The 22,879-nt window shown below is 37.1% G+C and overlaps 2 protein-coding genes across 25 annotated transcripts in view; one reads left to right on the top strand and one right to left on the bottom strand.

Moving 5' to 3' along the window:
* The window catches only part of LOC148647083 (NACHT, LRR and PYD domains-containing protein 3-like), a 1,669,284-nt gene that overhangs the window by 162,651 nt on the left and 1,483,754 nt on the right, over positions 1–22,879 (top strand). The gene's annotated exons all lie outside the window — the stretch shown is intronic.
* The window catches only part of LOC148647098 (ribonuclease inhibitor-like), a 465,740-nt gene that overhangs the window by 195,280 nt on the left and 247,581 nt on the right, over positions 1–22,879 (bottom strand). For 4 of the 8 annotated variants that reach the window (XM_088609317.1, XM_088609320.1, XM_088609319.1 and 1 more), the window contains exon 2: positions 6,100–6,225. The exons of 3 other annotated variants lie outside the window; for them this stretch is intronic. In XM_088609317.1, the coding sequence (XP_088465443.1) occupies positions 6,100–6,158 (59 nt within the window). In that variant the 5' untranslated portion in view covers positions 6,159–6,225. Of the gene's footprint in view, positions 1–6,099; positions 6,226–8,049; positions 8,119–22,879 lie in introns of those variants that run through there. One more of the 8 variants, XM_088609318.1, reaches the window with a different exon arrangement.

Below are 22,879 nucleotides of genomic sequence, written 5' to 3'. Positions count from 1 at the left end.
TTGGCAAGCCCTCAACAAAGTTTAACTCGTTCAGAGCGCCCTACATTACAAGCTCCAAGCATTTCATTTTGAGTTGAAGACCCTCAAACCTGAAGAAGGCTTCACAGCCGAAATGTTGCGTTTTCTCTCTTCTCTTTTCAGCATGGAATAAACCTATTACTTGTTCCTTTGCAGACTACGCAGACTGACATGGCTACATCACCTGAAGTAGTGTTGTACAGTGATAACAGACATGGGTAATGTCATCCCCATTAAACAATGTGCTTATCGCACAAATCCTGCTAAACTAAAAATTAGACACAAGAAGAGTATTATTGGACAATGTTGTGAGGGTCTGGTGGAATTTCTTTGTAAACTGAAGAGTTATAGAGGAGACACGTATCACCTCTTTTTACACTTGTAAAGAAGAACATTTCACTGGGCGATGCATTGTTATCTCAATCACCTGCTAATTCGTTTTTCACCACGGGAAGACAGGAGAACGTGATTTTACTGTATCTGTACGGAATGTGTGTTGCGTTTACAAAATTAAAGTGTATAAAATGTTTTATTAAAAAGTAAAAAAAACTTACACAAAGATTCTAAGATTATCACAAGGATGTGTATTGCATGTCTAATGGTCTAACCCCATTACCCCTGTTTTAATTAAAATCGCAAACGCTTGTTTAATTAAATGCCTTTATTGATTCACAATCTGACAAAGATGGTGCATAATTGTGCATCAATCAAAACCCCAAGTTTTCCCAAGTGTCAGAAAAAAATAATTAGCTCACTGATCTGTTTATGTAGGGGTTGTGAAAATGTTCACAAGTTGTGGTCTTTAAAATGCATTTGGTTTGAAGGCTTTTTGTGTTTCCCTTGCGAAGATATGGACATAACATTGCATAAGAATGACAAAGTGAAGGCTGTGAAAACATTCTCACTATACTTTATACACAAAGCAAGTGTTCTCACAACTCAGGAGGTTTTGTGAAAACGCTACATGCGTGCCAAAATCATTTTCGAACTAACTAAGCTAACTTTACCCTGGTCTGGAATAACTACAAAAGTCGCAGCAGTGCTTGGCTGTGTCATTTTTATGCCATTTTTTTACCACACAGAAATATTCTTATGTCCATATCTTCGCAAGGGAAACACAGAAAGCCTTCAAACTAAATGTGTTTTAAAGACCTCTACTTGTGAAAATTTTCACAGCCTCTACATATCATATCAGTGAGCTAATTCTCTTTTTGTAAACCTCCGGTGTTTCATCGATGCGTAATTACGCAGTAACTGGAACCCTGTAAGCATGGGAAATAAGCTTTGTTTGATTTCTGAAAACCTTTCGTTATGTCCTGTTTTCATTCAGGTAAAGGTCAACTATATACACAATACTGCTGACACCAGGAAAATTCGTATTCTTTACTCAGCAGCTTATTAAAAACAGCAACCATGATGTTCAAACCAATTTTTTACACAGAAGACTGACAGAGCTTTGCGTTGTGAATCTCTTTTTCTAATAAAACATTTGTCAGTCTGTGCGAGGGAGGAAGGGGGACTGTCTTTCATTGGAAGGTTCGCCTATTCTACTTTGAAAATGAAGAGGGGGAGGAAAAGTGCCCGCGGTCAAAACTACAGAGTGCTTAAAACGTGTAAAACCGGTTTACACAAAAAAAGTCAGACAGGCAGAGGAAAGGGGGAGGGGTGAAACTGTTCCAATTTTAATGCGATACGGAAGACGTTATTCATAATAAATTATCTTGTACGGTCTGTAAACTGGAAATTTATAGAGGAGACACGTTGAGTATCGTCTCTTTTTACACTTGGAAGAACATTCCAATGTTAATGCGACACTGAAGATATTATTAATAACCTTTTAAATCTAAAGGAGATCTCTCCTCTGCCCGACGGCTGGGGTCCCTCCTAGCTATTGAGAGAGAAAGACGGTTACGTCACCGTCCTGGTGAGCAGGCACAGCATGTAATGTCAGGCGTATGCGTTAAATATATTTAGATCTTTAAATGAATATCGTTATTGATTTCTTTAGCCTCACAACATTGTCCAAAATTACTCTTCTTGTGTCTAATTTTTAGTTAAGCAGGATTTGAGCTACAGACCATAAAAAAACAGGATTCACTTTTTGCACATATTAAATATTCACATATTAAACTTAATATGGTCAGAAGGAGCACGTACAAATGGGAGAAAGTGAAATACGTGTGTATTTTTTTCTTTAAATTACCAATACCAGCCATTTACAGTTTGTAATGTAGGGGTTTCTATATTTATGTCTTTATTTAGTGGTTACATTAGTAACAAAGGCTAAACTTTTAGCTTCAGTAACGCATATGCCGTATGGCATACATGTTTGTAATGACAATATAGTGTTGATAATATTTATTGTGTAGCAGCAATGTTTGTTAATAAGACAGAATTAAGTGTTGCTGTGCTTTCCCGAATGAGGCCCCATCTCTCTCTTCATCTCTGTGGTGCAGCCACAGAGAAACTATTCATGCAGGCTGATTTAAAGATGTTTTCTTTTGATAAGGGACAGCTCCCAAATGGGGATGCACTTAGCTAAGCCTGGCTATCATGATCAATGGTCATCCATTGGTGCCTATCTGTCTAGGGAGTGCCAGATGGACATCTGGACTGCATTCCTAAGTGTCAGGAGTAAGTGACTCATATCTCACCTTGATCAACCAATCAAGGACTGGTAGGGCCGAGTAACCCACATGGAATTCTGATGCCCATGAAACTTTCAGACAATGAACGAGCTGAAGTTCCTCCAGGTAAAAACAGGCAACACAGAGAGCCTGTAGTGGACTTTTCTGAAAGGGAGAATGTCAAAGGAGAATTCCAGGGCAGGACAGCCCAGGAGCAGAAGGCTCCCAAGGGCAGGACATTCTCGCAGCGCGCCTCCTGACCATCCTGAGACTCAGCCCAGACAACCATTGGATGAGTATTCAACTTCAATGCATTATAGCTTGAGAATTCAATTGTTATCCCAACCAGTTGATATCAATTTAATTCCTAAGAGCTATGTACTTGTTTTGAGTATCTAATGTAGAAGTTATAACCAAGTTCATTTATGAAACGGTCTAAATGAATGATATACTGAACGTATGTCCTCTTGATATATGTAACTCTTTGTAACTGAATGAATATATATCTTTTGTATTCTGATAACCCTCTCGATAAGATCTGTTAGGTTTACATGCATATTCTATGTATTAATAAATGTATCCTCGTGTATTAGTACCTGTGTGTGTGTGCATTGTTTGAGTTATATCGCAAGGTTGGATTCTAAAGCCATTAAAATAATCATTTTGTGATTTACTGCTACAATTAATAATTGTCCCAGTAAATGCCCAAACCCTACAGAACTGGGGCCTTCAGAGAGCACACTACAATTGTCAGTAATAATATCAGTAGTAGTTTGAAATTATTCGTTGTTATTAATAAATGACTTAGCTTTGAACATGTTGTGATATTTAGAAATATAAAAATGGCAATATAGTGTCCATAATATGTACTATTTTAGTTTTTCAAAGAAATGTTTATTTGTTAAAAGAAAACTCATGGCAATAACTGGATTTGAACACACACCTCAGACTCATAGGACCCAAGCTTATGTTATCACACCACAGACACAGGCACGTTAATATTACTGAAACAGCCATACACACATCAATAGAAAGTCTTATACTAGACTGTGCTACAGTATATGAATATAATTATATCGTTATTAATTTCTTTAGATACGCGGTTCCATATTATATTCCCTATTAATCAAATTCTAAAAGTATGCTTTTGTTTACTCCGATAACAAGCATATTTGCAGAAAAGGTAAAAACTATCACTTTTCATAAAGTATATAAACTTAATATGGTCATAAGGAGCACATAAAAACATTTCCGAAATAACCACATGTAAGACTTTGATGCATAAAATGTTTAGGAAGAAAGTGGAATACTGGTTTATATTTTTTCTTTAAACTACCAATACCAGCCATATACAGTTTACATAATATTTTTATGTTCCTAAATTAATATCCTTTAAAAAACCAAAGTTCAAATCAAAGTTTATTTATCAAATCCACAACAACACAGCATGCAGTGAAATGTTTTTTCTTTGAGATTACCGGGGGGGTAAAAATCACAAAAATCACAAATTAAGGTTACAAAAATAAGGTTACTGTCACGGATAGTATGCAGACGACACAATCCAGAATTGTGAGGAAACACTGGGGAATCAGGAACAGAAGGTTAAAAGTATAACGGAGCCAGACGCAGCAGGACCCGGGCTCTCACGAAGCGGAATTCAATGAGGAGTGCCGAATGATGTCAGCGTCTGGCTTTAAAGGGAGAATAGAAATAAGAAGCAGGTGCAGGTAATGGGGCAAAACAAGGGGTGCAGGTAATGGGGCTGGAGCACCCTTAAAAGGAGGAGTAGCGATCGTGACAGTTACATAATAACAGATAATCATATAATAGAAATTGAATAAAACTCAATGTGAATAGAACTGCTATGTGTCCATGGTGTATGCAATACTTTATGTCCAAGTAGTGCAGTATGCTGAATACATTGACAACTGTAGGTCCATGTAGCCATTACGGGTGATTTGCTTAAGGAGCTGCAGGTTGGCTATTTAGCAGTCTTATTGCCTGAAGGTAGAAGCTGTTCTGTAATCTGTTGGACTTTGACCGAATGCTTCGGTACTGCAACTACGCACAAGCCACCACGACATACAGCGGTATGTGATTGGCTGGCCAAAGTTACCGACAGGGGCACTCGTGGTGCATTGGTCGGTAGTGAAAAGATTTAATCATTTAATACCTTTACTGTGCACATTTTAATCTGCTTGGTATTGCATATTTATATGCAATTTTACAACTAAAGGGAAATTTTAGTAGCTGAGCATAAAAAGAAGAGGAGGATAACACATCTGAAGGTCATAAACAATATTAATTTAGGAACATAAACATATTATATAAACTGTACTGTATATGGCTGGTATTGGTTGTTTAAAGAAACAATACACACCAATATTCCATTTCTCCCTAAACATTTTAAGCATCAAAGTCTTACATGTGGTTATTTCAGAAACGTTTTTACGTGCTCCTTCTGACCATATTACTGTACGTTTATTTACTTTGTGAAAATTGATCGTTTTAACCTTTTCTGCGAATATATGAATACTCATTATCGGAGTAAACAAAAGCATACTTTTAGAATTTGATTAATAGGGAATATAATATGGAATCACATATCTAAAGAAATTAATAACGATATAATTATATTCATGTACTGTAGCACAAACAGTAGTATAAGACTTTCTATTGATATGTGTACAGCTGTTTCACTAGCTGATATGTCACTGTGGTGGTGGTGTGATGGCTTAAGTAACTGATTTATAAGGCTAAGGGTGTTTATTCAAATCCAGTTATTGAGTTATTGCCATGAGGTTTCTTTTAACAAACATTTCTTTGAAAAACTAAAATAGCAATAGCAATTAGCAATATTATGGACACTCCATTGACTTTTTTATATTTCTAAATATCACAACATGTTGAATCCAAGTCATTTATCAATAACAACGAATAATTTCAAACTGCAACTAATATCATTATCATCAATTTGTGAAAAAAGTGAATCCTGTTTTTTTTATGGTCTGTAGTTCAAATCCTTCTTAACTAAAAATTAGACGCAAGAAGAGTATTATTGGATAATGTTGTGAGGCTAAAGAAATCAATAACGATATTAATTCAAAGATCTAAATATATTTAACGCATACGCCTGACATTAGAGGCTGTGTCTGCTTGCCTGCGCGGTGACATCACCGTCTTTCCCTCTGAATAGCTTGCAGGGACCTGTGCCGTGTGGATCCCTTTAGATCTCCCTTCAGATTTAAAAGGTTATTAATAATATCTTTGAAATGAATGAAAAAAATAATATCGAAATGACGCAATATGACGCGTTTGGATGCAACACGCCCACCGTGTTTTGAATGGCTGCATCTGTACACAGAGCACATTCCTCAAACCCATCCTCACAGCTCCCTAACCATACAGCAACAGTGACAGAATCAGTTTCTCAAACACAAGGACACTCTCTTACCTCTCAATTTCAAGGCCCATCGCTCCATCCTCTACCTTAGGCTCCTCGGAGAGACTCATTTCAGAATCTGCTCCCCTCCTGAGGATCAGCAGAGGGATTCAAGGATCTGATCCAGACCAGCAGAACCTGCCAACACACAACAGAAACTGAGAATCTCTCACATTTATAACACTGACCCAGTCTCACACACTGTACTGCTCATTAACAACACTGACACAGTCTCACACACTCTACTGCACTTCAACAACACTGAAGCACTCTCGCACACTATAAAGCACATTAACAACACTGACACCCTCTCACACACTGTACTGCACATTTACAACACTGACCCAGTCTCACACACTGTACTGCTCATTAACAACACTGACACACTCTCACACACTGTACTGCACAATAAAAACACTGACACACTTTCACACACTGTACTGCTCATTAACAACACTGACACACTCTCACACACTGTACTGCACAATAAAAACACTGACACACTTTCACACACTGTACTGCTCATTAACAACACTGACACACTCTCACACACTGTACTGCACAATAAAAACACTGACACACTTTCACACACTGTACTGCTCATTAACAACACTGACACACTCTCACACACTTAACTGCACAATAAAAACACTGACATTCTCACACACCATACTGCACAATAACAACACTGACATACTCTCACTTACTGTATTGCACTTCAACAACACTGAAGCATTCTCAGACACTATAAAGCACATCAACAACACTGAAACTGTCACAACACATACTGCACATTAACAACACTACTCTCAGAGTCTGTACTGTACATTTCTTGTTATAAGTGTAACTACAACACTGAGAGTATGTTAGTGTTGTTAATGTGCAATACTGTACATGTTGTGACAGTGTTTCAGTGTCTGACATCCAGTACTGGAAATAAACATTACTGACATACTCTCTCATACTGTACTGTATTTTTTATGTACAAAATGTACAAAATACATACAAAACTGGATAATTACTCATAATGACCTAGTGGGCTAATGATTAGCCTAGTGGGCTAATCACAAACATACAACATCCAAGTTACACTATGAATCACCATGTAATGCCTAACCAGTCCAAAAAAGAAATAAACCTGCCTGCTGTACCAAACAGAATACAACCTAGAGTTAAATATCTCACTTTAAAGGGGAACTGCAACACTATTTTTATATTTCGGGGTTAGAAAGAATCAGCATTGATGAGTGCATGTCAAACCATAATAAAAGTGTATACAATAACTTCTAAAACTTCAATGTCACATCACAAAATTTTAAATTTTAAAAAAGCAAATTTTCAGGCATGTGCAGAACCATATTCTGTGAGTCAGAATGAGGCAACAAAACATTCAGTGATGTGAAGTGGCCCTATTACATTGTAAACAAGCAGGCTCATGAATCCATCTCTTTTCATCCAATAGGAATATTGTTCTCAATTTTGAGATGATTTTGCTGACAAATACTGTACATGAACATAAACAGTAAAGGAACATGTCTACTGCACAACCTGTACTTATTTGCTCATACATTTGTCATTACAGTGACAAGTGAGCAGGAAGGGTGGCTTAACGTCTCAATTCAAGTTAACTCTCACTCTTGCCTGTGGCAAGACCAGAGGTTTGGCAACTTGCAGTACTTTCACAAACTTTACAATTTCGCATTTAATTCAAATTTGTCTTTTTTCTATACTGTCAATTAACTTATTTTGTTACTGAGATTTAAAAACCGGTCTGAGAATTTGGGACAGCAGTTTCCCCTTAAATCTGGATGCTTAAAAATAAATGCAGACCTATCTTTTTGTTCTAAAAATGAATTCACTATACAGTATTTGTATTTGTGATTGTTACAGTAAATTAATTAAAAATTTTATGCATAATTACTCCCCTGACACGTGGAGTACAAGAAGAAATTAGGCACCTACCCATAGTCTTTTTTGAGTCCCACGATACCAGACAACAAAACACAAGGAAATCATGTGCAGATTTTAAAAGTACAGAAATAACAGGCAGCCGGAAACAGCCAACACCTTGATTTGTTAAAGCAGGTGGGACCTGTTCTGCCAGCAAGGTGGAGATCAGTACAGTGTAGCAAGATCATAACAAAATTAAGTGACTGAAGTCTGAAAATGGAAATCTGACCAGTTTCTTATCCAGTCTGTTGTCACACCAATGATGTGAAATGATGGAGAGGAAGAATAGTGAGTTTTCTCATAAGTAGTGCTGGACATATGAAAGTGTCATCATAGTAACATGATTACACAATTACAGTGTTGTGCTTAAGTTGGTAATACAGATTTTTAAGAAAGGTGCAATCCTTAAAGACAGCACTTTTCAAAATGTCACTAACATCTTTTTAGTCTTGCTTCAGACACCTGTTCTTCTACAAAGACAAGTTCCAGAATCATCACTTACAAAGGTCTTCTGTGGGGCACAGCAAGTGAGAGAATAACCACTTAACTGTAAAGTTAATAAATAAGTTTTTTTTAATTAAAATCTGAAATTTAAAATACAAAATGAGAGAGGTTTCTACCACATAACTCAAGATATTTTTATATTGCCTTATAGCTATGATGTTTGCCACTTTAAATTTTAATGACAGAGTGAATGGTAAAAACAATCTGATCTGTTTTTGTGACCAAATACTGGTATTTGATTTCTACTTTTGCAGAAATTGTGGAAATGCTGGTTGCAGAATAGTATGTTTATTTCAAATCAGCCGTTTGAACCAGTACAACAAGAAATAATTGCAACAAAACAGAATTTGAATACTTACACAATCAAGATTTTCCCCTTTTTCTTTCATATTATATATTTACTTTCTTTTTTGTTTTTTGCTTTTAAATATTTAGTAGGTTGTTTTTGATTATTACAACTTCAATTTTTTAATTAAGATCTGACAGCAAGGAAGAAAATGTGAAAGCTATCCAAGAATCAAAATACTTTTTTTTTCGAAATGGTGATCAATTCTAATAATCTTACTGTTGCCATGAATAAACAATAATCCAGAGCCCAGCCAAGCTCCACTGATTCGAGCATAAGAGTGCATCTGCAATGGGCCTCTACTACAAGCAGCAGAATCGTCATAAACTGGGCCCATCTTGACAACTCCACTGATGAGGTGCCCAAAACTCTGTGCCTCATTGTAACGCCAAATGTTTATTGTGAGGAATTCCTTCTTATACTTCTGCTTCCAGCACAAGGCATAAGCTGCATTCTCTTTCTTTCTCAACACCAACATTCCCGCCTTCTGTGCCGAGCCATTGAAAGAAAATCTGACTCCACCTTGACAAACACACTCAGTGATTTCTCTCTCTGCACTGGACTTTGAAATCCACAGACCAGCCCCACCAGTAGTGGCTTGGATGAGTATAAATTCAATGTTCACAATATAAACCTGTAGAGTTAGACTATAAGTCCAATCACATTTCACAAGAGCAAGACAGTAACTATTTTGTAATTTATTTTAAGTACAGATGCAGCCATTCAAAGTGTGCGTTACAGACACGTACTGCAGGTGGCGTCGCGCATTGTGACGCAAGATGACGCGAGGCACCACAGTACGTGATTGGTTGACCGACAGGGGCACTCGTGGTCCGTTGGTCTGTCGTAGAAAGACTTACAGTAAACGTCTTTGCTGTGCCCATTGTAGATATTGAATTTTACCACTGAAAGGAAATCTTAGTAGCTGAGCATAAAAAGAATAGGAGCATACTGTAACGCGTGTGAAGGCCATAAACGATATTAATTTTGGAACATAAACATACAGTATATGGCTGTTCTTGATACTTTAAAGAAAAAATACACACCAGTATTCCATTTCTCCCTAAACATTTTAAGCATTGAAGTCTTTAACTAAAGAGATACCGGAGTCAACAGGCATACTTTTAGAATTTGATTAAAAGGGAATATAATATTGAATCGCGTATATATTTTATGAAAGCAAGATTGCTCAGCTGGACAAAAGTACACAACCTACCTTTATCAGAAATATTTATGCATCAAAGCCTTTACCGAAGATATTACTAATAGTATTAATAATGAATGACTTTGGACAAGCTGTATACTCAAAGTATAATTTCTTTAGCACATTTGTACAAGCACTTGGAATCTGTCCAAGCCATACTTTGTCAGGCATTTTGTTTTACTTCAACGGGCATAAAAACTCCCTTGCTTTTAACAGGGCGTTTCATAATTTCTAACTACGAAAATGATTTAAAATGCGACACTTATCATTCAACTAGAGCTCAAAATATCACAAGGATCCTCAAGAGCACAGCAAAGACTGTATTAAAAGATACTTGTATGTATCAACGCTTTCTTTTCCGTATACCAGATTTTATGGAACCACTTCAGAAGGGTGTCAGCCAGTCAGATTCCAGGAATCGGTACTTTAAAGGAAAAATACACACCGGTATTCCATTTCTCCCTAAACATTTCAAGCATCAAAGTATTTAACTAGCATGTGAAATAGCGTGTGAAAAAGTGGTAGTTTTAAGCTTTTCCGCTAATATAATATGGAATCGCGTATCTAAAGAATTTAATAACGATATGATTATATTCGTGTACTGCGACAGGGCTGTGTAGGGCTGTTTCGCCTCCCTCTTCATGCGAGTTGTCTTCTAGCCTACTCGTCTACGTGCCTGATTAACAACTTGTAGGTTGTGTGTTCAAATCCAGCTGGTGCTGGACTTTTCTTTTAACAAACATTTCTTCGAAAAAATAGAATAGCGATATTATGGACAATCAATTGACTTTTATATTTCAAAATATCGCAACATGATCGATTCTAAGTCATTTTTGATAACAATGAATAGTCACCTTCTTCCCTTCTGACAACGGTCCCTGCTTCTGCTTCCTGCTTCTATTGTGTGTGTGTGTAATAGAGTAAATTTTTATAGAGAAATGGAGGCTGGACAGTATGTGATACAATATAAACATTTATATTGATTTAAATCGTGTTTTGATTTAAATTGCAAACGCGTGTTTAATTATATGTGTTTTTTTAATCATAATCAGGCTAATGCAACATAAATTGATACAGTATCTCTGTCTTATTTTAGTAAATAAAGTGCATTTTTGCACACTATATGTGCAAACGTTTTATGATATGTCGCTGTTGTGAATGTCTGTGGACATGTGCTGGCTGGACAGGAGGCTCCACTGTACACAGAGAGCTTAGAAGACAAAGATATCAATTTATTTTAGTCAAAAATTTATATATCACCTTTAAAAGTGGAATCTCAAAGCAAAGTAAATACCCAACACTGATTGAACCCATCTGCCATGCTAATAAAACACCTTGAATTTAATTGAATTGAGGGAAAGAGTGGGGGAGGGCGCGCGGCAAATAAGATACACTCCACAGGCATCCACAACAGCAACATATGAAACGTTTGCACATATAGTTAAGTTATTACTTGGTTTTCAAAGTCGGGAGACATTAGAGGCTTGCCACACCTGGACTGTTAAACCAACGCATTAGCATGTCAAAGCCCATTGAGGACTTGGGCGCAATAATTGTTTTGTCCCTTGATTTACTGATCTGCATTTATTATGGAAATCGAGTTCCTGCTCTGTGCAGACGACCTGGTCCCGCTGTCACCCACAGAACAGAGGCTGCGCCAGAACCTGGCACTGCTGGAGCAGCACTGTCAGACCTGGGCGCCGACAGTCAATCTGGACAAGACCAGTTAAGGTTTTCCAGAAAAAAAGCCAGACCCCAGGGAAACAGCTACAAATTCACACTTAACAACACATTAACACCTAACAACGGGAGCAGGGACGAATTAGGCCAGTACCCACTATTGTTAAACATACAGAAAAGGATATTTAAGTATTGAATATTAGTATTGGCTTTAGTATTAGCCATACAGAACATTAAAGTGCCCCTTTTCCATGCAGCGGGTGCCTGAGCCGCTGTGTCCTATCTTCTGACAGTCGCCGTTGTGAACAAACATTTCTTTGAAAAAATGAGACATTTCCCTTGGTCAGAGATATAAATATATAATATATAAATAAATTAAATTTAACTAACATGTGAAATAGCATGTGAAAAACTGGTAGTTTAAGCTTTTCTGCTAATATAATATGGAATCACGTATCTAAAGAATTTAATAACGATATGATTATATTCGTGTACTGCGACAGGGCTGTGTAGGGCTGTTTCGCCTGTCTCTTCATGCGACTGTACCAGGAAGAGGATTTCTTTCTATTCGAAAAGTGTATTTTAAAAGTTTAAGAAGTAAAAACCTTACAGCGTACACAGATTTCTAAACAGATCAGGATCGTTATCTTTGTCTTATGCATAATAATGTTTACCGCTCTGTCCAGCAAATTAATAATAAACTTTATTTTAGATAGCGTTTTAAACGAATAAGTAATTAGATTGCTCATAAACCTAATCACTTGCTTTTTCTTTTTATTTAGGCTCAGATTTCAACTATAGATCGTATTATTAATAACCATAATAACAACCAACCAACAAAAACAACCATATAAACATAATACCAACCAAAAATATAGATATCGACCACAATACAAAATCAAATATATCAAACCATTATACGCTCGCAAATTCCTCCAATTATCATAATCCCACCCCTTATGCAAAACCAAACCCTCCTCCCATCCCAGTTTCTCCTCTTTATCATAAACAAAATCCACCTCAATTTTCAACATAAAGCCTTGCTGCTTACTGGGTTTTTGAGAGGGGGAGGTGTCTTTCGCTGGAAATCTCGCCTGCTTCTACTTTACGAGTACAACCCCCTCTCTGCAGGAGTGCTGGCTGTGACGAATTAAACCGGTTTCACAAGTATTTTTAAAGTAGGAAGTACAGTGTTAACTGGTAGCTGGGCACCTCAATTAAGTCGCTTTAACATGCTAATGCGTTGGTGTAACAGTCCAGGAGTGGCAAGCTTCTAATGTCAACTCGACTCGATTGGAAGATAATGAACGTATTTTAGCCCTAAATGAATTAATAGCAAACATGGTTTACATAAAATACATTTTTCCAAGAAAGTTTATAATAATGCGATCTATAGTTGAAATCTGAGCCTAAATATAAAGGAAAAGCATTTTCAGAGAGCAATCACGCTGTGTTTATGTAGAAAAAGCGATTAGGTTTATGAGCAATCTAATTACCTATTCGCCTAAAACGCTATATAAAATAAAGTTTATTTAGAGATGAATGATCAGTGTCGCAGTTTAAATAATTTTCGTAGGATGGCTTGGACAGATTCCAAGTGCATTTTTGCAATTTACGTTGTAATACAGTTTAGAATACAGTTAGTCTAAGCTTTATCAGCTTTATTTATGGGTTGCAATTTAGAAAAAGTAAAAAACCGCACTCAAAATGCAATTTAGAGCTTTCTGGCAAGGGGAGACACCCAAATTATAATGTAACATGCCACTGTTTGTGCATTAACAAAGTTATACTGCAATTTTCCTTAGATACGCGATTAAAAAAATAAATTTTTTGAATCCTCGGCGGAACACACTCCATAAGAATCAGCGCTTTTATACAGTATATCGCCTTTAAACACATATATTTAAACACGCGTTTACGATTTAAATCAAAACGCGATTCAAATCAATATAAATGTTTATTTTGTAACGCATAGGTGACTATTCATTGTTATTAAAAAGACTTAAATTCGATCATGTTGTGATATTTAGAAATATAAATTTGTTTGGTGCGAGTGAGGTTTTATTTAATCTCTGACCAAGGGAAACGTTTCATTTTTTCAAAGAAATGTTTGTTAAAAAATAAAGTGATACTGTACAGTAGTTCCATGGGATTCAATCACAGACCATGTGACATGGGAGTCAGGAAACTAACACACAGCGCCACCAGATTTGATAACGCTATAAAAACGCTATAAAATAATGTGACTAGGCACAGAACAAGTTTACAGCACAGTACAATAATAAATGCTGACCATGACTTTAGAAGCATAAATTACCTTACACTCAATTTAAACACAAGCTGTCTTTAGCCCTCTAAGCTGGTTCATACAGAAATGTAGAGATCCAGGCTCAGAACACACAGCTTCATTAGCGAATACATATGCAGGACAACTAGAGAAGACGTTTTACAGAGGATGGATTTTTAGAAACATCCCATCAGTGACATCACTGAAGTCAACTCCTACTGTGGGTAACTGTCGTGTGGATAGTTTCACAAGAATCAGACAAAGGTTTAAGCATCGTTTGTTCTAGATAAAACTGCAAAAAAAACCAACAACCCATAATGTACTTCTTTGCGGCTCTGTTTGCCCAAATCATATATTCACAACGTTAAATTAGAAAATAAGATTACGTAACCAAAATCCGCAATATGGAAACAGAACCTGTGTAATTGTTGACAGATGATGTTCTCGTAACATTTTTACAAGACAAACTACAACATTTAAAAAATGACTTGTATGTACTTGATATCTCTAATCAATCCACTGCGATATAGTTAAAGCAGTCGCCGCACAAAACAAAACTCAAATGCCCTGGGCATACCGTTTTGCGCTTATTATCAGTTGCTCAAAAGTAATTTGACCGCATGAAATGCATAATATAAACCTAGAAACATATACAGTACGTGAGCAGTACTTATGTAGTATCGGTGTCAAGACATACCTCTCAAATACTGTAAATCAAGTTAAAAATATCTCAAGATCGATTCTGGTCATAATGAAGCCATGTTTCGTGTATGTTTTCTTTAAAGTACCGAGACCAGCCATATACTGTATGTTTATGTTCCAAAATTAATATCGTTTATGGCCTTCACACGCGTTGCAGTATGCTCCTATTCTTTTTATGCTCAGGCACTAAGATTTCCCTTCCTTGGTAAAATTCCATATAAATATTCAGTACTTAAACGGGCACAGTTAAGACATTAAATATACATATACATACTGTATACAGTACAGTTTGCATACGGTAATATGTTTATGTTCCTAAATCAATCTCTTTTATGAGCATGTGTAAGGCATGGTGAATCGATTCTCAAAAATTTCTGTACTTTGCATGATTGGAAAAAAATGTGTGATTGCGAAATGCTGTGGTGTTACTTTTACAAAGACGGTCAATGAAAAAAAGAATGTGGACCAGGGCAATACTTTGAGTTTACAGCTTGTCCAAAGTCATTTATTATTAATACTATTAGTAATATCTTCGTTAAAGACTTTGATGGCTACAGCTCAAACATGAGAGGTTGAGTTTTATTAGCTCCACCTTGCGGAAATTCCGGATACTATTATTTTGCTAGCGGTATTTACCGGTAACTTGCAGTATTTAACGGTAACTGGCGGTTAGACTGCGTACAGCGTACCGGAAAATAATGCGGTATCGCCCGTGCATTTTGAATGGCTGCATCTGTATATCAATGTTGATTTGTTTTTTTGATATAATTTCTCACATGAATGATCCTTAATTATATGAGATTAAGTTGAAAAATAAGACCAAATTAAATGTTATAGTGAAGTGTGTATGTAGCCCTGGTGTTGTTAATATATCTGTAATGTCTGAGTGAACGAGCAGCCATTAGTCTCAGAATGATTCACATACAGTATACAGTATACAGTATATCATTACTGTTGTTGACTTACTATGCATGTTTTGTTATGATAATTTAATTATTGTATAAGTAATTTAATTGTATATTGTATACTTTGAACCATGTCCAGACATCACTTTTTGTGTTTTCTGTTGGGCCAGTTGTAGCCATAAAAATACTCTTGCAGTTTACTGCTTCAATTTCTAATTGTTTCAGTAAAATCAAACCCTCACAACACAACATATGGATGTGATGTACAGTAAGAAAGTTTGTTTTTCTTTAGATTTAGATAAGCCATCTATATTCCTTAAACAATTTCATTTTTTCTCATCACAGTATGGTGAGTGGTGGAAAACACTAAAATTATAATAGTGGTTTATCATTCATTAATTTCTAAAAATACATTAATTCCACCTAGCAGTCAAACCATTACTGCTCCATGGGTCTGGCATGTATGATATAGAGATCCAGCCATTCAAAATGAGCGAGGTACGCTGCGTTAAAACGTAGTGGACGTTGCACAACATACCGCCTCATACTACAACACACCACATGTTTTTTTAAATAGGATAATGGTACCTTGTAAAACCACCAGGTGGAACTAATAAAGCTTAACATCTCATATACAGCATTTGAGCTGTCGCCAGAAAATGCCCGGTTTTGAATCCCGATCACTGCTGACCGACTTTTAATAATTTTAAACTGTTGTTACAGCATGATAAACATTAAACATTAAAAAAGTTGGTATATTTTATTAAAGTAAGATTGCTCAGTTGGACAAAAATACACAACCTTCCAACCTCATCATAAATATTTTAATTATGCATAAATAAGTCTTAAACTTAGTAACTTACAGTGGGTTCTGTTTTTGACATGCTTTTTCTAATATTATTAACCTTATAATCTGTACTTCGTAAAAAGTTATAATGTTTTATCCTTTTCTAAGAATATGTAGTAAGAACACCACTTGCTGTTATTGTAAAAAGTTAAATGTTGTAGTGATTTAATATCACTCGATAGATATATTAATATGGAATCATGTAACTAAGCAGTTACAGTATCACAAGTGGATGTTTTGGAAACATTTTGACATTCGTTTCTTTAAAAAAAAAACTTCTATTGTCCTTGTAGTGGTAATGAGCACTGAAATGTAGCAAGCTACACCCAGGTGGTTCAAAGTGTGATCAGAGCATTACTTTCTGTTTGTTTCTCATATAGCCGAATGCATAAAATAGTCCACTATTATAGATTATTGTGAGCATTATGTGTTTCTCACAGGTTTACATCTGAATTGAGAAAATCTATATTTTGTCTTAATCCAAATGTCAGCAGCCAGTAATCAGCCAACAATTTAACTTGGAATTTAAAAAAAAAATTAACTGTATACCACCTGGGATTTTACCCGGTCCAACAGCCTCATTCAACAGGGAACCAGCTGGCTGAGCTAAAGGAGTTTAAGACTTTAAGAGAGGTGGTTAAATACCATGATAACTAGCACACCAATCCCCGTCAGTTTAACATCTTTCAATTGAACATCTTTCAATTGAAAGTTTAAGACTTTAAGAGAGGTGGTTAAATACCATGATAACTAGCACACCAATCCCCGTCAGTTTAACATCTTTCAATTGAACTGATTTTTTTCACATTTAGGGAATTTTACAAGTATAAAGAAATGAAGATGGTCAGACATTCACTATCTATTAGTGATGGCAAGTTCAATGGCAAGGTGGAAAGAGTGTACACTCTCCAGTGTGGTGTGTTAAATTGATAGTCTGACTGTCAGTCTCTAATGAAGAGTTCATACTGTACATTATGGGATGCATAAGACTGATGGACAGATGGACATTCTCTGGTGAACAGTGCACACACTCAGGTGGGAGGTGTATAAAACTGAAGGTAAGGCAGTCGCTCTATGTTGATATACAGTCTTTGTTGGGGGGGGTGTTAAGTCGGTGGTCAGAAGGTCACTCTTTGTTGAAGACTTAATGCTCTCTGATGGAGTGTGTTTAAGTTTGGAAGCGAGACTATTGCACTATGTAGAAAAATGCATGTACAATATATATGTGTTGTCAGGTGTTTTAGGGGAACTGTTTTTTTCCTGTTTCAGGAGTTTTCAAGCATGTGGATGAACAGGAAAGATTTTTCCTGTCACTCAAATTGTGACTCATGTTTACCATATCATTTTTCAGTCACTGCAGTTAACTATTTAACACTCTTTTTACTGGTGTTTCCACAGTATAATATTCATTAAAGAAATACTGAGTTTATGTTATGTAACGAGCTGTATGTTACAATTTGCAGTAGAAAAACATATTGTAGTGCTCTCGGGTTCACGTGGGTATGCGCCCTCGCCCCTGCCACCTCAGGTCAGTCCCCAACCGCTAGGGACTCAAACCCAGGCGTTACTCAACAGGGAACCAGCCAGCTGAACTAAAGGGAGATCTCCTCCCAGACCAGCGGCTGAGGTCCCTGCTATCCACAGGGAAGGGTGGTGATGTCACTGCGCTGGTAAGCCGGCTCGCACAACCTGTAATGTAGGCCGTATGCGTTATAATATCTTCCTGGATATTAGATCACAGAAATGTTCATCTTTATTTCCTGCAGTTATTTAGAGGAAGCTTGGGTGGCTTTTACCTCCCAAAAATTACAGTACTTGGAACCATTAATATCCTGCAAACTACCTCCTTGTTGCTGTTAGCACAGATTGATAGCCACAGAATACAGGTTTTCTGGGGATTAACTACATTTTTGTCTAACCACATATTTGTTTATGATTACTTAAAATAGTTAAACGAATGGGAACCTTATACTGTATCTGGAGTACTGACTTTATTGCCATGGTTTGTGTAATCTTCCTGATTGTTTGACCTGGCCTCTGACCTCTTTGGTTAACACTTGTACACTCAGGAATCCTTGTGTCTGCAACCTCTCAAAATCTCACTCCTTCATTCTTACAGATCAGAACTTTGTACAACATAGTTCAACACAGTTTAACCCCTTGAGTTCCCTACCTCCTACACCACCTCACATTTTTCAAAACATACTGTGGCAAATCGAGTGGATTACGACAGAGTAGAGGCAGGTTCATAGCTTCACAAGGCAGAGGGCTGTAATTCACCAGGGAGAGGTAAGGGGAGGGAGACTGCAGGTACAGAGAAAAGGAGGAACCCAGTTTCCCATAGCTTGCCATGGGGAAAGGAGTAGCTGTGGCTCAAGGTCATGAGACAACGGCACAGTCCATAACTCGGAAGGGGCCAAAGAATGCTACAATTTGGTCAAAATATCTTTGAATTAGCAGAAACATCCCAAAATTTAGAAACAGGCAACAATCATACATTATGCAAAGCACAAATCCCCTTAGTAATTAAGTGATTTCAGACCAGTGGATGAACCTCTTTAGTTATGAAGTTATTTGAATAGATTGATAGAAGGCATGTTCTCCACCAGGTAGAGCAGGTACTGTAGAGTCGGAGATGCTACCCTCCCATTACTGAATCTTTTATATTTGGATGTAGAAGGTCCGAAAAAACACCAGGCTTTTATTTAGAGATTTTTCATCAATGACTAACACCATTCAACCATACCTGTTAGCAGAGAGATAACTATTAAATTTTAATCCAGACTTTAATATTTATAATAATATTTATATAAGGTTAGATCATACACATTTTGACCAACAGATCACAGAGAGAAAGATTATATGGTCTTATATTAATAATAATAATAATAATAATTGCTTACACTTATATAGCGCTTTTTTGGACACTCCACTCAAAGCGCTTTACAGGTGATGGGGACTCCCCTCCACCAATGTGCAGCATCCACCTGGATGGTGTGACAGCAGCCATAGTGCACCAGAACACTCACCACACATCAGCTATCAGTGGGGAGGAGAGCAGAGTAATGAAGCCAATTCATAGATAGGGATTATTAGGAGGCCATGATTGGTAAGGGCCAATAGGAAATTTGGCCAGGACGCCAAAGTTACACCCCTCTTTTCGAGAAACATCCTGGGATTTTTAATGACCCAAGAGAGTCAAGACCTTGGTTTTACGTCTCATCCGAAAGACGGCACGTGTTTATAGTATAGTGTCCTCATCACTATACTGGGGGCATTAGGATCCACATGGACCGCAGGGTGAGCGCCCCCTGCTATCCCCACTAAGACCTCTTTCAGCAGCAACCTTAGTGTTTCCCAGGAGATTTCCCATCCAGGTACTGACCAGGCTCACACCTGCTTAGCTTCAGTGGGTTGCCAGTTGTGAGTTGCAGAGTGATATGGCTGCTGGCTTTATTAGAACAGTTTTGTTCTTCCATTGTGTCTCCTTTTGGCTGTGTACTCTGTATACAGACAGCTGCAGAAGCCCTTTTGAGGACAAACACATAATTTAATTTGTTGATGACTCATTGTCAGTCTTCTACACTGATCATGAGCCTGTGGTAGATTATTTTGTGAATGACATAAAAATGTTTTCCTTCAACATAATGTGCCAAAAACCAAATACATAAATTATTGAATATAGAAAGCAATCATCAACTGTGAAACAGTCATTGAGACGAAATAAATTGAAATTGTCACTTATAAACAGCTATAAAAATCTTGGTTTTACTGTTGATTATAGACTATCCTGAGAGGAAAATCCTGACATACCATTAGTAAGAAGAGCGACCAGCAACTGTTTCTCCTATGAATACTCTGCTCTTTTATTGTGTGCACTACAACAGCTTTATTCTGTAGAACTTGGATTGAATTTGTCATATCATTTACTGTGTTACCCTGCTTTAGTAACCTAAATAAATGCAATACAAACACACTAAGCAGGACTTGAAAAGTAGCCAGCAAAATTATGGGTGCACAACAGCTACAATGTTCAGACATCTACATCAAATTGTAGTGAATTTGAGATCTTCCATCTGGGCATTTAGACCACCTTCATTCGAAATACAGCAGGTGCTGCTGAGCAACAGTGTAGCAAACTGACAGGCTTACACCCAAGCGCAGGGCTTTCCAGAAGATTCTGGAGAGCCAAGGAGGCAGCAAGACTAAGCTGGTAATGAGAGATGAACAGGCAGGTAAGATGACAATCAGGGAGAAGGAAAGGCTACCATGACTGTGTGAGGACTATCAGGACTGAGAGTAGTGAGGTAGTGGGTCGAGGGCTGTCAGAGCAGAAATTAAAGTGAATCTCCACTAGATCAACCCTGTAATAAACGAATGCTTGAGAAGCAGAAGAACAGAGCTAATCATCACATGGCTCTAGGGAGCTCAGCATCAATGTTGCAATGGTCTTTTGGAGAATTAAGCCTTAAATAGGCAGATCAATCAGGGTTTGATTAATAGACTGGCTGCCTGATTGATAGACTGAAGGTGGAATGGAGAGGCGGCCCAAGCACATTCTCTCAGGGCCAGTGGATGAGCAAGCTCTTATCAGAATGCCTGGTTCCCATAGCAATGTCTGTCAGCAAACCACTCCCTGCATGGCTGTAGCTAAGGAAGCCTAAAAGCACCACAGAAAAAAAATGCATTTAAACCAATAATTTGTTTTAATAATAATTTTGTAAACAATGTAGCCAAATATATTAATATTTTGCAATATACAGTACAGTACCAGTCAAACATTTTAGTACACTTGCATGAAACTAGATTTTTCATTTTCTATACTGTATTAACTGTATTAACGTGTCTATAACCAAGTTATATACAGTTATAATTATATGAAATGTGTACTTATCTTAAGTGAACTGCATTGAAAATGTCAATGTCTCATTTTCAATAAAATAAACACCTAAAGCAAGCAGATTTCAGTCTGAAGCCAAGGTTAGTTAAAAATCAGAAATGTGTATATCATGGTGTTATAACACTAAAAGAAGTTTTAAATGGTCTTTGTTAGATATTCTCACAGTTAACTAGCATGTTACCTCATTTACCTTTTGTCACCAATTATTGGTAAACAGGCAAGGGTTCATGATTACTATAAATATAGGGAGCATGGGCAAAAGTTTGTAATTCCTGAATGAACATGGCAACTTTTTCTCAGTTAAGCAAGGAAAAAAGACAATTACTTAAGAAATGAAGGATCAATTTTTAAGCCAAATTGCAAGAGTCAGTAACTGCTGTGGCCAAGACTATGAAATGATATGAAGGAACTGGCACTCATGAGGAGGTCAGTTAGGCCAAAGGTGACCTGAGAATCAGAGAATACATTCCTCAGGGTTACTGTACAAGTCTGTTTCAACATAATTTGAGCCTTGTTAGAGAGGGAATGCTATTCTGTGTTTTAGGGAACTTGGGTTCCCCAAGTAAAAGAGACCTCAGTTCTTTCCTGATTAGGGTGCATTTTATGGATAGGGATATAGGCTCCCATTTGTGGCACTCAGGGTGCAGAGAGAAAGAGAGAAAGAGAGAGAGAGAGAGAGAGAGAGAGAGAGAGGTTGCATGGTATTTAGTTAGAAGGCAGCTTATCGCCTATGTGGCCACTGTAGGCATTAATGCACAGTAACAGTCTGGGGTTTTCTGGGTGACCAGAATGTTAGGCCTTCAGAAATGCCTTGTTTGTAAATAGTGTACATACAGTAAAATAACTTTGTGTGTTGTTTGTTTTGTGTAGTGAAGTTTGTGTTTTGTGATTATAATAAATATTTGTTTTAACCAAGTGTGCCTGGATTATTACTCTTCTCAACAAAGCTATGCCATAGAATAAAGAGTTCACATGCTTCTAATTAGACCAGCCGCTCAGGTATATTGCTAGAAAATCACTTACTAGTCTGGGTTTATGAATAATTATTTCACTGAATGACTAAACCACTCAGTCAATTCCTGATTTTCACCAGTTTTGTAACAATATCTCACAATGTAACACATCCACATCTTGATGGTAGCATAACCAGAAGATCTGTACATAAACCAAACCTGAATAGGGGACATTAAATGTCCCAGAGAACCACTCCTTCTATTGGCACTTTTAACTCCTTGTGAGATTCTAGTAACAGTGGAAGTTCAGCACCTGGGTGAATCCAGAAGTATTCTAATTTAGCCATACAGGTGTCTTAACTATCTTCTTTCTTACTGGCGAGTCAACATGGAAAAGACCAAGGATAATTTACATTCACTCCCACAAGAGTATTTCATAGCATATATGAATTGTTCCTAAAGGCTCTTACCATTTGATATTACAAACACACTGTCTCAAGTGACTGTGAAGGTC

This window comes from Lepisosteus platostomus, chromosome 16 (genome assembly GCF_059453375.1).
Source record: "Lepisosteus platostomus isolate fLepPlt1 chromosome 16, fLepPlt1.hap1, whole genome shotgun sequence".
NCBI classification, from domain to species: domain Eukaryota; kingdom Metazoa; phylum Chordata; class Actinopteri; order Semionotiformes; family Lepisosteidae; genus Lepisosteus; species Lepisosteus platostomus.
Note: the sequence above shows the minus strand (reverse complement) of the source record. Positions and strands in the feature narration are given on the sequence as shown.